At 50.1% G+C, this 13,819-nt stretch overlaps 5 protein-coding genes across 5 annotated transcripts; 4 read left to right on the forward strand and 1 right to left on the reverse strand.

The window, feature by feature from the left end:
* Positions 1-148: 148 nt before the first annotated feature.
* On the forward strand, positions 149-676 carry B0H65DRAFT_422317 (kinase-like domain-containing protein; the record flags this gene model as incomplete). The annotated part of the gene is made up of 1 exon (XM_062824397.1): positions 149-676. A coding segment is annotated over one exon (528 nt), but the record flags the coding sequence as incomplete, so codon positions are not given.
* A 2,146-nt stretch (positions 677-2,822) lies between these two features.
* B0H65DRAFT_424610 (uncharacterized protein) lies at positions 2,823-5,503 on the forward strand (the record flags this gene model as incomplete). The annotated part of the gene is made up of 3 exons (XM_062824519.1): positions 2,823-4,389; positions 4,445-4,717; positions 5,238-5,503. The coding sequence occupies 3 exons, from the start codon at positions 2,823-2,825 to the stop codon at positions 5,501-5,503; spliced, it is 2,106 nt and encodes a 701-aa protein (XP_062682714.1).
* An 812-nt stretch (positions 5,504-6,315) lies between these two features.
* B0H65DRAFT_538349 (uncharacterized protein) lies at positions 6,316-7,100 on the reverse strand (the record flags this gene model as incomplete). The annotated part of the gene is made up of 3 exons (XM_062829087.1): positions 6,316-6,675; positions 6,732-6,851; positions 7,041-7,100. 3 exons carry the CDS (start codon positions 7,098-7,100, stop codon positions 6,529-6,531), a joined length of 327 nt encoding a protein of 108 aa, XP_062682715.1. The 3' UTR covers positions 6,316-6,528.
* A 2,059-nt stretch (positions 7,101-9,159) lies between these two features.
* Positions 9,160-9,697, forward strand: B0H65DRAFT_441241 (uncharacterized protein; the record flags this gene model as incomplete). Its single annotated transcript, XM_062825514.1, has 3 exons — positions 9,160-9,203; positions 9,297-9,450; positions 9,533-9,697. The coding sequence occupies 3 exons, from the start codon at positions 9,160-9,162 to the stop codon at positions 9,695-9,697; spliced, it is 363 nt and encodes a 120-aa protein (XP_062682716.1).
* Positions 9,698-12,109: 2,412 nt separating this feature from the next.
* On the forward strand, positions 12,110-13,241 carry B0H65DRAFT_152129 (uncharacterized protein). The gene is made up of 4 exons (XM_062821088.1): positions 12,110-12,144; positions 12,236-12,272; positions 12,381-12,801; positions 13,047-13,241. Exons 2-4 carry the CDS (start codon positions 12,270-12,272, stop codon positions 13,073-13,075), a joined length of 453 nt encoding a protein of 150 aa, XP_062682717.1. The 5' UTR covers positions 12,110-12,144; positions 12,236-12,269; the 3' UTR covers positions 13,076-13,241.
* The last annotated feature ends 578 nt before the right edge of the window (positions 13,242-13,819 follow it).

The raw sequence follows: 13,819 nt of genomic DNA on the forward strand, positions 1-13,819 counted from the left end.
TAAGCGGCATCAAGCGCGGCCGTGGCCGCCAACGCAAGGTGCTGACAGGGGATAGAACAGTACGTCCTCTCGACGATGGGCCGATCACCAGCTACCTCACCCGAAATACGGTACGCTCCCGGAGTACACCGGCACGCTCGTCTTTGGATCTCTCTTCGTTACTGGCAATATTCTCCACCGCGATATCTCTCCAAACAACATCATCACCACGGACCCTGAAACAGCAGATGGCTTCAAGGGCATGCTGATCGACCTTGACATGGCTAAAGCACGAAATAGCGGCCCAAGCGGAGCGCGACAAATAACTGGCACGATCCAGTTCATGGCGATCGAAGTATTGCGCAACATCAACCACACATACCGTCACGACCTCGAATCGTTTTTCTATGTCCTGCTTTGGATGTGTGTGCGTCAATCATGGAGTAACGGATTTTCCAGAAAGAACGAGAAGGCACCTAAGGAGAGCTTTCTTCAACGATGGGAGGTCGGAAGTTTCAGTCAGATTGCTTTGAATAAACAAGGCGATATATCCGGTGGGTTTGAAGAGATTTTAAAGGAGTTTCCAGAGTCGTTGAACATTGTTAAATCGCTTTGTCAGAAGATTAGGAAGATCCTTTTTCCCTTAGGCGAAGATGAAAGTGTAAACATTGGAACCCCCGCAGGAGATCTAGACTAGCTCTACAGACCTATTATAGTAGCTTATGATGAGGCCATTGGAAAGCTGTAGAGATTATATAGAGGGGGAAGAAAGGCGATAGAAAGGGCGGTTGATTTTATTATTTTAATTGTAGAAGGGAGAAGGAAATAGAAAGACGGGTAACTGTCACGAACTAAGCAGTCCCCACAGGTCAATCAAGCCACCGTGACTTCCCAGCCACAGGAGGCTGGACATGTGCGACCTAAGGAAGGTGGACTCCATAGTATTGGACAGGAGGCTTACGGAGCACAGACGGCTCACAAGGTGGGCCAGGCTTACGTCGTGAGCTAGCTCAGTTGGTGAGTTCAAGAGAGAGTGAGCCGCTAATGAACCATGGATAGCCTCAGACCTATGGGGAATATAAAAGAGCTAGGAGCTTTAGGCCTTAGGTAACCTGACAGTAGTCAATTAATCTTTATCACCGAGACTAGTCTTCATCCACATACTTGTTGTGAACCTTTTGGCTTTACCGAACAGCACCTAATAGTCTTTACCTTCAGCTATTCTACGACCGTCTCTTGATCTTATTGTACATGCCCCTTTCGTCCTATTCAGCCAAACTGTCAGACCTGGCCGCCAGTGCTGTGACATCAAACCCCCCTTCCATGTAAAGCTTGGCCGCGAGCCTTCAAAGCTCTCCTCTCAGCGATCAACGCCGTGAACGTTACGGCCTCTGACCATTTAACTCCGGCTTGCCATCGTCGGCATGCTCTCCAGTCCCTCCTCCGAGACAGTGCAGGGCGTCCTTAGGTATAGTGTACAACAATTCGTTATTGTCCTACGAAGCTAACTCTGACTGTGCGTGGGATAGGAATGAGTAGGGTCGTGAAGAGCCCTACTTGCCTGCTGGCCAGCGACGGCTGCCTGCCGCTATCTCACCAGCAGCGGCCTAGCAGCTTGCACCAGTCATCGATTGAACTTAGCCATGACTGGGCAACCTGGGCAGTCACGGGCTAATCCGATAGCTTAAGTAGGAAAACCGTTTTGAACTGTATAGGCATTCTAATAAAATTCCGAAGGAGAAGGGCTTCCGCGGCTTCTTCAACCTCGGGTTTCTTCGGTTAGGAAAATCCAGAAATGAGTTTGAGCGTTGAAGGCTGAAAGTCGAAGGCTTGAAGTAGCCCAAGTATGAGAACCGTTCCGAATTGTACTAGCGTAAGAAGATTTCAAAGGAGAAAGACACTCAACATCTGCGGTACGACTGACTCGGGGAAGATTGTTATTGACAAAAGATTCTGAAAGGGAAGAGTCAACTTCCGTAATTTCTTCAACTTGGTACTTCTTCAGGGCGGGTTCCTCGCATGGCGAGGCCTCCTTTCTTCATTCCTTCAGTCTTACAAATCCACAATTCCTTGCCGCACGTCAAACCCTGCATCTACGATATAATATCGACTATCTGGGACCCGAAAAGATCGACCGAAAGCTTGAGCACAAAGCGAGGTATTATTGCTAGAGCCCTCCGCACCTGCCAGAATATATGAGAAGGTTCTGTTACTTTTGACTGCTGCGAATACATTCTGCGTGACAGGACTGCGACAGACGGCGCAATTTGATACGTCTGCGTGCGAAGAATCATCATGTCATCTCCCCCACTCTTCCCCTTAGAGGTCTACAAAGCTAGCCCGCTTACGGCCTGTCAAGTGACGACTCGTTCAGTCCGAAAATCCTCCCACGTTGGTGGTGCTTGACGGCGACGTCTCCTGTCGGCCAGACCCTTTGATTGCACGCAATGGAGGCATACAAATCACCAACTCAAGCAGCTGAGCCCAATTCGCGTGCCGTTTGTAAAATGCGAACGAATTGACTGGTAGGACGATTTTCAAGCTGCCAATCAGCGCAGTCTTTCTTCTTTTGGGGGCCTACAAGACAGGGGGCCTACAAAACCAACCCCGCTGCTGTAGGCCTCACGGCCTCACGAATGGGTCTCTGGTGCTTTGGAATGTCACTCCCACGATTCTATCGAGGACGGCCGTGGCTGAGCTCGTTATATATATCCCCATGGACGACCTGGCTTTTCACAAAAGAAATCGGTAACGACACACATTCGCTACACACTTTCTTCCCAAGTCAAAGCTCCTCCCACCTCGACGTCGCTTTCAAGAATAACAACACCTCTCATCACACCATGTCACACCCCAAGCCTAACGTCATGGCACCCGCCGCATCGAATGGACAGTACCAACACTTTGTCCCCCAGTTCCTTCTCAAGAACTTTGCCCACAGGGTCCCCAAAGCGCCCAAAGGACCCAAAGGAACTCCGAAGCCCAAGTATGAGAAGGGCATGTTTCCAGGAGACCTGGTAATCAGCAGCCTCGACCTAACCCAGGAGGCTGCCGTCTTCACCGAGAAGCCCGTTTCCAGGATTTTGGGGCAGATCAACATGTACGACGACTTCACGAAGCCCAACGGGGAGCAAAGACATGTCGAGAAGTTGCTCTCCAAACTGGAGGCCCAGGCAGCACACATCTTCACCAAGATCACAAAGGCATATGAAGCGAAAGAGGGTGGAGTTGTTCTCTCCCGGGACGAGCGAAACTTGATTCGCAAGTTTCTCTTCCTCATGAAGTACCGCAGTCATCGGTTTCATACCCGCTTCTTCCACGAAAGACCAGACGCATATTCTGAGAACGACCGGGAACTCCTTCGGGAGTACATGGACGAACATCCGCAATTTCAAACCCCTATGCAGGTCTGGTTACATAATATCAAAACAATCATCGAGCTTGACATGGACCCGGAGTTGAACTGGGTACGTGAGCTTCCCAAGAAGATGTATCAAGACGATGCCATGTGGTTTTTTACGCATGTTCAAGGTTGCTACATGGCTTTGTGCGTACCATCTGAAGCGGAGAACGAGTTCATCCTTGCCGACAATAGCTACTCGGTGCATGAAGGGCCGAACAAATATGCCCGAGACATCAAGTCGAACAAGGAAGGGGCCCTTGGCTACGTGGAACTCCATACCTTTGCGCCGGTATCCCCAAAGATTATGGTCGTTCTTCGCTCTTTGATCCTACCTCAACCACTTGAAGACCAATCTCCCGCAATCAAAGAGCAGAGGGATTACACTAGGTCTTTGGTTTTGGATCCTTATGGCCCCGTCAACGGCATCTTGGCTGATCTGCCTGTACGCAAGGCAGAAAACAGTTACAGCGAGATTGTGAATGGCCGCCTGGTCTTTCAAGAGGGTTATGATGGACGGCGAGGAAAGGACGATAAGTTCCGCTTTCCCTTCTTCCCGATCGAAAGCCAACATGTCAACATCATCAACTCAATCTTTCTCGACAATTGTCTACGCTGCACCAGTCTTGTTTACAATTCTAAGCAGGCATTCGCAAGGACACTGGAGTGGTATTTGACTGCTCCTCCTCTTGAGATTGGGAAGATATTGACGGGTGAAGATAAGGAAGATCGTCTCAAGACACTCAAGAAGCTGGAAGCAGTGTCACGTTCTCTGGGCTCGGAGAAGGCTGCATTATGGGTAATGCCTACCCTTCCACCAACACTCCAGGATCATGAGAAGATTCGGCTTCGGCACCTGGAACGACATCGCGAATACAAAAAGGCATTGGTGAATGATGAGAGAAAGCCGGATGACGAGGCTTTCTTCAAGTCAATCAAGGAACTACATGCACTGACACGGGGCTTATCGGAAGCTGACGCCTCCTTTCTGGACGACTACGAACTGCTAGGTATGGCACCAAGCTGCAAGAACTTTAGAAAGTCGCTGATGATGTCCTGATTTAGGCGGGTCATATGATACCATAGAGAAGGACATTGATCAAGTCGTAAGGATGAAAATCTTGAGGATAAAGATTGACTCATGGTCCAACGGAATAGACGAAGGGATTCGCCAACGCAATCGGGAGTTACTTGTCAGCGAATACCTTCGCTTGCCCAGCCACAGATTGTGGTTCTACATACAATCAGAGAGGGATATGGTCATGAATCACGAAGGCATCGACTTGCTCAGTCCGCAGATGGACTGGCCTGGGATGCCTGAAAGAGCCATCGTACACGGTAGGTGATGGCATGTCTGTCACACTTCAAGCGTACGCAATTGCTAATAGTACAGCAGCTAAGGATCTGATCAAACCAGACAGACTGAACCGCCTAATGTACACAGCCTTCAAGACCGACACCAAATTTCGACAACAGGCGCCTCTGAACGTTTGGACCGATTTCACGCCATTTACTCAAAGTACGAAGCGTTTCATTTAACTGGCATACTCCTCCGTCTTTCTGCTAACAAGGCGTCTCGATTTTCAGCAGGTGCCGGAACTATCATGAATTGTGGTACGTGGATTCTACCCAAGTACCTGAAGCCCAATCCCCATGGCCCAGATGCCCATTGTCGCCAATGCAAACCTTGAATGCACGCTCCTTGTCGAAATACCCTGGCCCACCATCCATCCCGACCCAAGATACGCAGCACAAACCTCAAGCAATACCGTGACGCCTCCTACCGCATAACGCCAGAAACCCCAGACCATCACACCTCCCGCAAACAAAAGCTAACAAACTCCCCTCCAAAACACAGGAATCCAGCAAATTGAAGACCTAGCCAAGTCGACCGACCTTCTGTCCATGGCCATAGTCGTGGACGTTACTCTCAGAAACGCCGATCCCACCCTGAACTCTCAATTCAAGCCCCCTGAGCGCCTCGAGCTCATCGTCCGCTCGACCTGCCGTGAGATGTTCGCCACCATCATGGAACCGGAGCGGATCAAGCACAACCTCAGCCGACAGGTGATCGAAGACCTGGAGAAAGTGCTCTTCACGCTCGTTTATCCCACTCCCCCGTGAGATAAGAGGCAAAGAGGAAGTGGAATCCTAAACCCCACAGACCCAAACCCCTGATGATGATCCCCAACACGCTCTCCTCCGCCTCTTCCATCCCGCTTCCACCCCACCAGATAACCGATCCCAGTTCCGGCCCCGACTCAGACGGGTATGACGACAACGAGTACGCATAAGGAAACGGCGTGGGCGGCGGTACGACTTTTTGATGATCAAACTGGATCTGACAAACCGCCGTCGGACTCTCAGTACAAGTGTTCGCAACATAATACGAAGTCGTCGTAGTCGCGGCGGTCGCGAGGGTGGTAGCGATGTTGATGGGGTTGACGGGCACGTCTTGGAGGGCGGCAAGGTAGACGAATATGGGTTTGGAGAGTTTGTTGAGTTGCTGACTCAGTTTGAGCATTTTGCCGATGAGCATCTTGTAGTGTGATATCGTGAGGCTGTGCCCACGACTGAGCGAGCCGTGGTGTCCCCGTCCGTCCCTCCCGTCTCGGTTTAGTCCGGTTCGGACTCGGACGATTTCTCTTTTGATGGTTTATTCGGTTGGCCGTTCGTGATCATAGGGATATGCTTTGCTGCGCTGCAGATGGACGGCAGGTACGTCAGCGATCGTGATGATTGATGAGGTATTCTCAGGGTTCATTGGGGCGCAGCTTATGTTTGTATGTAGTGATGGAGCATGGGGCCATGGTGTTGGGTCTACATAGGGAAAAGAGCAAGTCGGGTAATGTGATGAAGCGAATGAAGTCATTTAACTAGGCGAAATGTGGCGGGCTGGAGATCATACACAACAGCGGTAATATTCACGGAATGGCCCAGTATACCCGTACCGCGGGTATTGCGCTCTGATAACAGGCCCCTCCCCCCAAGTGCAGGGAAAGTAAAAGAGCAAACATCAAGGAAAAGTGAGGTACATTTCTTCCGTCTCGAACCCTACAGTATTAAGTGAATGTAACCAGATCAGCTTTTCAGCTTTCCCCGAACATCGTTCGTTATGCGGCGTTATGGTTTCCAATCCTCCTCTGATCTTAACCCTCCAAGGTCCGGTCACCTTCCTCTATGTCGGAGTCAAGGTCGAGATCATCATCCTCCTCCTCGCTGCTCATCCGATCAAGTTCATTTTGCAACAATTCCATGAGCTTCTCCTGAGTGTTCTCGAGGACCTTTGCCACGACCTAGTGATGGTAAGTTTCCAGTTCCTCATCTAACTTTTTGCTGCTCGTTTGCTTACCTTGTCTCTGAGCAGATTGGCCAGTACTCCGGAATGTGGCCGGCGTAACGCCAGAAGAGTCTTTTTAGGAAATCCCCGTTCCCTTAAGGCTCTCATTCGGTCACCATCTCCTAGTCTAATCTAGTATAATTATTTACCCTAACTAGTTACTATTATATTAGGAACGATAGTCCGGAAGGACGCCAATAACAATAGAAAAGAAATAAAGATAGGGGAATAACGCCTAATAGATTACACACCCTCTAGCGGCGGAAAGGTAGAGGGATCTTCGTAGCGCCGCACCTGGCATCAAACCTAATGTCAACGTACCACATCAACGTTTCGTCTTTCAATGATCAAATGCAGCTTTGATGCTGCAATAGAAGACATACCAAAAAGGCAACCAGAGGGTTCACTTCAGGTAGCATTTATTTTAATATCAAGGCTTCAAACCTCCCTTCCAGCCAAACCCCATACAAATATACCAGGGGGGCGGGGGTGCTGACACGGGCCCCCACCCAGGCTTAAAGCCATCCCACCATACCGTCCGTCCACTCAACCCCCAGCATATGGCGGTAGCGACGGCGAGGTGCTTGGCTTAAAGCCATACTTGAAGTAGTTGTAATACGCGTAGTGGCCTCTGGGCTTCGCGTACAATATTAGCATTCCTTAACATTACTAGAGTATAACAGACAACAGGCTTAATCTACCTAATTCTTCAAGCATACACTTAAGTCAAAGCAGACAAATATAAAGTCGGGCTTATAAATAGGGCACGTACATACTTTGAGTGGTGTTGGAGGCTGCCGGCTTCTAATCCTAGAGCTGTGGTTGCCTTATCGCTCTCAACGCCGCCGTTACTTTATTTCGCAGCCCTAGCATACAACTCTCTCAACAATCAACTCGTCTACAAAAGTATTAGCGGCTACGCCGGCAGTATATTGCAAGCCAACAACTATAATTATAATATATTAGGATAGAAGGGAAGAGGTAGGCTAATATAGGTAGATGAAGAAGGTAGGTTAAGGCAGGTACATAAAGAAGGTCTATCGTAATCAATTTATTATAGTGGATCACCAAACCGTAATCTAATAAAACAAGAGCGAGAGATTCCCTTGCCACGCTCTCATCAGACTCGGCGATTAATTGTATATATATAATTGGGCCGAGGAATACTAAGAACTAATAAGGTATGGTCTTCTAACCGAGTGCAATCTTGTGTGTTATCCGTGTAAAAGATCTAGCCGCAGTATCAGGACGGTCAACTTTTCTCGTAATCCGCCCAATTATATTCATCTTTTTAGCGCCGGCTCCCCACTCACCGTAATGCCTCCGTCCGAACGGTATGGATATGGGAGGTGGTTGTTCAGTTTTTTGACCCTACCACGTGATTAAAAGACCCGGTTCATATCCTTCCGACTCCCATAGATAAGCAGACATATCGCCTGACTAGTAGTTGGGTCGGTGACGACCAGCGAATCCCAGGTGCTGTATGTTTTTTCTCTCTTCACTATTGCTTGCATATTTCTTTTTGGCCTTTATCTAGCCATTTTTCCCACTGCACGTTCTTTTTCTTCACTCGTCCTATAACAACCGCGGAATCGTGGAAGGTCGAATGTGAGCCCCGACAACGACAGTCATGTTGTCGCTAAAATCACTCCACGCAGATCAAACAAAGTCTTGATACTGTCTTAACTACGGGTTTAGGTTCGTATCCTACCTCCATGTTTCCCTTCTCACCTTTGTCTAAAGCCGTCTTCGGTCATTTTTCTAACACCAAATCAGTGACTACCGTACCATATACTCTGCCACGTACCTCGCTGTTAATGGCGAAATATAAATATGAATGCAACGAAATTTTTCGATGACGCCAAATCCCATGCTTTCCAACCTCCCGTTGTGACCTGTTGAGCTACTCTTCTTGCTCTTCTATCATATATTGCCGACCCGTCTTGTCATCGGCTCCGAGTATGACTGTTCAGAGCCGCCAAATGATCCGACCGCCACTCGGCGTAGAAAACCAGGCGAATTCCGTGCTCCATCTCAGACCCAGAGGACGTTGTAGTCCCAACGGCAACGGCGTATGACCTACTCTCTCGAGTTCGAGTCTGTTCAACTCGAAAGGCCGTCCCCTCGTCATCTTTTCCTAGCAGAAGCGCTTTTCCATCTAACTAGGCAACACACGTTTGACTCAGCAGGCAGTTGGGAGTACACATGTAACCCTAACCCGGCCCCTGGTGTCACGATCGAAGAATTTACTGAGTCTATGCTACAGTTTCTACCATAGCTGTAACAAGATCCGCTTGAGGAGACTCGGAAAAACAGAACCGATATTAAGTATATAAGGGCATCGACGTCCTTTAACAAGTGGAAGATTTCTCTCGATAGTTCTCAACTTTATTAATCATCCTATACTTATCCTTATCTTAAATTTCCCAACTCTATTAATATGAAAGTCTCCGTCTTTCTTACTATTCTTAGTAGTGTTACTAGGTATGTTAATCGCACGACTGCCAATACCTATCTCAAGGCATTAGACATGACTCTAATAACAGGTTGAACTAACGACACTCTCGTTTATTATAGCGCCCTCGCAGGCTGTAACTGCAAGTGCCAGGACCCGTCCGGCACTGGCCCCCAGTGGGACGATCTCACGTATGAAGCATGCAGCGTTCAACTCCCCGACGAGAGTGCAGCTTGTCTTATGAACAAGGTGTACCATGGTCAGGAGCATCATCAGGTAAAACCGCTTTCAAGTCCAGCCTCAACCATTTCTCGGCTAATCAGCCTTAGTGTTCGTCCTCGACCTGTTGTATTGATAGCGGTGGCTTCGACAAGTTTTGCAAGGGCCGAGGCGCCCCTGGTGCTTTCTGCTGGAAGTGAGAGGGTACTATATATGCCTCAAGCTCGGAAGCATATCGCATTGGTGGCTGTCAATGGTTGCTTTGCGGAAGGCAGGCCGTCGACCGGTTTCTGAAGTCGCGTGATCACTGTACTTCATATCGTTTTCTTTCCGGATAGAGTCACTCCTCGCCAACTACGTATCTCTGAGCTAGATCTATTCCACACTCTTTAGTATAATCGAAACTAGGTAGTTAGCTGCAAACTTCAATGACCCACCTAGTCCCATTAGAGCAACCTAACCCCATAGATGGATGGATACCCATCCGCTCCAGCGCGAGACTCGGACAATAAGCCGCTCTCCAAACCGGATGAGAAACAGAACAGCACCGCCACACAGACGCCGAAAAGCAGAAACCCCATGACTGTCTTGAAGAAACTCCGGCCACGTTCGAATAAGGACATCGAGAAAGGCAATCCGCCAACCGAGAATACCACCACTTCCCTCCATGACACGGACAAAACTCCAGCTTCCAAACCAGAAGCGACGACACCCATTCCAGCATAACACGCCATTGGACATCAAGTGTCAACCGGGCGGGTTCAGCACCGTTACCATAGGATTTTGATTGAGTTGCTCATCCTCTTCCCGCTCCCGCCATGAGGTGCAAAGCAACCCGTATCCTCAACCCACACGAACTCCCCACAACCACCGTGAGCACAAGTCCAGAACCACTTCTTCCTTTCCTGGCCGGGGGGGGGGGGAACCGAAAGCAACATTCCAGCCAAAGTAAACGTACTCCAATTCCATCCCTTTTCCGCAGCAGCACCTGGGCCTGTCATCAGCAGCTCGTTGACTCCCAGAACTTGAAAACCCCCGTCTCTCCACGCTGATGAGTGAACCATGGGCGTCATCGAATCTTGTGACATCAACACCATTATCACTCATATCGGCAACTGCATCAAAAGGTTCATCAGCCCACTTAACCCACCCCAACCCATACGGACATCATCTGCAAGCGAAGTACTTTCTTCCCGCGTTACCCTTGGGGTTCAGTGGACCGACGACGCAGAGTATCGAAGGCTGATGGCAGTTGTTGCATGGTGGGGCATGATCTGTCCCGGCATGGTGGAAAGATGGCCTTGACGGTGATGAAGATGAGAGTATGGGTTTCAAGCTTGACTTTGGCGATGGCGTTGGTTCTGACCATGGACGGTTGGAAGGGCTTGATGCCGATGGGCCGTAGGAGTCGGAACATGAAAAGGTCGGTGGTGAACTGGAAGTGGTGGCTTGGCTGGATGAGATCGCTGGGACCCGGGAGCTTGGTGGCATGGATAAAGGCACGGCGGCGAGATCGAACCGGACGTGGTGGTGGTGGTGTTTCTGCTTGCGTGTGTGGCTTACGGGTGCGGGTGACGGTGAGGGCGACGGCGTGGGCATGTAAGCTTAGTTCGGCGGTGGCGTTGTTCCTGGCTTGTTATGGCGGGAGACATGTTTCGTTGGCGTTTGTAGTGCAATGGTTGCGGCCGTTTGCAAGGAACTGTTGTTGGATTGGGGATGGCGAGACTCGGATCAATGTCGTGACGAGACCTGGGATCAATGGGCTAGTCTCATGGTGGCTGTCATTTTTGTCTTTGGCTTGGAAAGATATTTGGATCAGCACCTATTTTGGTACAGGCAATAAGGATCTCAAGAATATATATCTTGGTGACCTGTGTCATATCAGTTGCTGCAGGAGGCCCACGGCTCGTCCAATTGTATTGTCGTTCATGCCTCGATCGGTCCAAAAGCAAATTGGAACCAATCACAAAAAGCACCCATGTTGGCACATTTGTTGAAGGCATTGAAGGGACAGAATACAACAAGACTGTCGCAAACCTCAAGAAACAGCACCGGGCAAGGTAAAGCAAGAAGAGGGAGAATGGGGCAAGCAACAGGTTAGGCTTGTTGGTCGGGACTCGGGAGTGTCATGTTGAAGACCGATGATTCCAACGGTTGTCGTCAAAAGTGGAGCTTGTCTTACACCATCTCGCTGCTAGCAATGGCGACACTTGTTGAAGCAATGGGTATTGGCCCGACTTAGAGGGTTAGGGCTCAGTGCGACCGAGAAAGCACTGAAACCCCAGCATATCGATGGTGATGTCCGGCGGATCACGGTGGATCGAGTCCTAATAAAGGAAGTTGTAACTGTCGGCTTAAACTCGGGAGCTTTCACCGAATGGAAAGGCGACAAGAGAACTTTAGTTTCATAAGATGTTGGTGTCAAGGACTTAAGGCGACGACTGCGATCTTCGAAGAATCAGCCTTGCAAGAAATTGGATGATCATGAGGGGAAAGCGCTGTGCAACCTGAAGAACTTGTGGGCAGGCAGCCGGAGCGCAGGACTTTGCCGGCCGCGGCAGGATGGTACCCCGCCATTCAGCTCAGGATAGGCAAGCGATACCAGCCCGCTGGAGCCTGAATTGGGTTCCCTCTGGAGCTGAGCTTGGGCCCTGATCAGCATCCCCCGCCACCTCCATCACTTTCAAACTTCATTCCTCCTCCTTCATCGAAACATCAATTCGTACTTGTACGCTTCTCATCCATCATAAGATAAGCTCACTGCTTTCTGAATTCTTGATCTTTCATCCCACAGAAACACCGTCGCGTAAACCGGCGCCGACACATACATATCAGCCAGTACCCCACCAAACACCGTCATAGCCGCAACCGCAAACATGGTGAGTACAGTTCACATCAACCACCAACACCAACAACCCAACCCAACCTGCGCAAACATCCGCCAAACCCATGATATTCCAACACCCTACTAACCCACCCACCCACAGTCCCCCAAATACCCTACCCTCACCCCCGACCAAATCGCCCAATTCCGGGAAGTCTTCGACCTCTTCGACAAGGACCACACCGGCGACATCACCGCCGAGGAACTCGGCGTCGTCATGCGCGAGCTGGGTCTCAACCCCTCCAAGTCCGAGCTCGAGGACCTGGTCAACGAGGCCGACATGAACAAGGACGGGGTCATCAACTTTGAGGAGTTCCTCAACCTCATGTCGCAGTCCGTGAAGGAAACCGATACCGAGAAGGAGCTGCTGGAGGCGTTCAAGGTGTTTGATAAGGACGGGTCGGGCACCATTTCGACTGAGGAGCTCAGGGCTGTCCTCAAAAGCCTGGGTGAGGATATGACGGATGCGGATGTGGATGAGATGATTAAGTTGGCGGATAAGAATGGGGATGGGCAGATTGATTGTGAGTTCTTCCTTCTTATCCTTCTATTTCTTTAGGGGTTGTTGGATGCGGAGGATGGTCGAGGGGTGTGTGTTGGAGTTGTGCCGTTGGGCCGTTGGGCCGTTGGGCCGTTGGAGGAGGAGGAGGAGCGGAAGCCCGCAGGCACAGGCGGCGTGCCCAACAGGAGCGGGAGGACCTCTTTTGCTTGTCTGCTTGCGGCAGGAACATCGATGTGCAGATGTGCTGATCTCCGTCTTCACATGCAGATACCGAATTCGCCCAGATCATGAAATAGGTGAGCTGAGGCCGTGACGGCGATGCACCAAGCGGATTGCATTTTCGACTTGCCAATGCCCGATTAGCAGCAAGTCACGTACCAAATTAGCGAACGATATCGAACACAAGAGCCGGCGCACACACTACGGGAAAACGACAGACAGCTTAGGAATGGGTGGGTGGGACACAGACACGTGAGCGGGCAGGCCGCGGGATGCGGACTGCAGAACCAGAAGCAGCGCGGCTATTTCACTATCGAACGAACACACATAACACACGCAGGAACTTTTGTTATACTTTCCAGGCGAAATGAGCGGGCGTGCATACGGAGGATTCAGGAATCAGCAATCTGGCGGGGATATGCAGGGCACGCACACCGTGTGTCTAGGGTTTGTTTTGGGTCAAGTTATGAAAGCTCGGAGCTTTCGTTCAAACACATTTCAATCTCAGTTTCATTCGTTGATTGCATTTCTTCATCAGGCGAGACCCGCACTGTTCGGTTGGCTTCGTTGCATGTTTACATCACATGCTTTGCGAAGATGAGTAAAGAATATCGACCACCGGGTGTCGTGCCCGAACCAAGGACAACAGCATCATAATGTGCTGCAAGCCTACGCCTTCTTACGGATGACTATCATAGGTATGACGGTCGTAGACAGGGGCTGTCAATGCCGTTGGAGCCAGTCTTTGGTGGCAGATGTTCGGGTCACTAGATGAGATGCTACTCATCAGTCAACAGGCCTGTCCACCAGGAGAGATGGCA

Source organism: Neurospora tetraspora, assembly GCF_033439725.1.
Source record: "Neurospora tetraspora strain CBS 560.94 chromosome Unknown B0H65scaffold_3, whole genome shotgun sequence".
In the NCBI taxonomy this organism is placed as follows: domain Eukaryota; kingdom Fungi; phylum Ascomycota; class Sordariomycetes; order Sordariales; family Sordariaceae; genus Neurospora; species Neurospora tetraspora.

Excerpts from the sequence above, each read along its gene's own strand:
- B0H65DRAFT_152129 (XM_062821088.1), top strand. Across the intron at positions 12,802-13,046 it reads TGGGGATGGGCAGATTGATT|ATACCGAATTCGCCCAGATC; the intron begins GTGAGTTCTTCC and ends CTTCACATGCAG.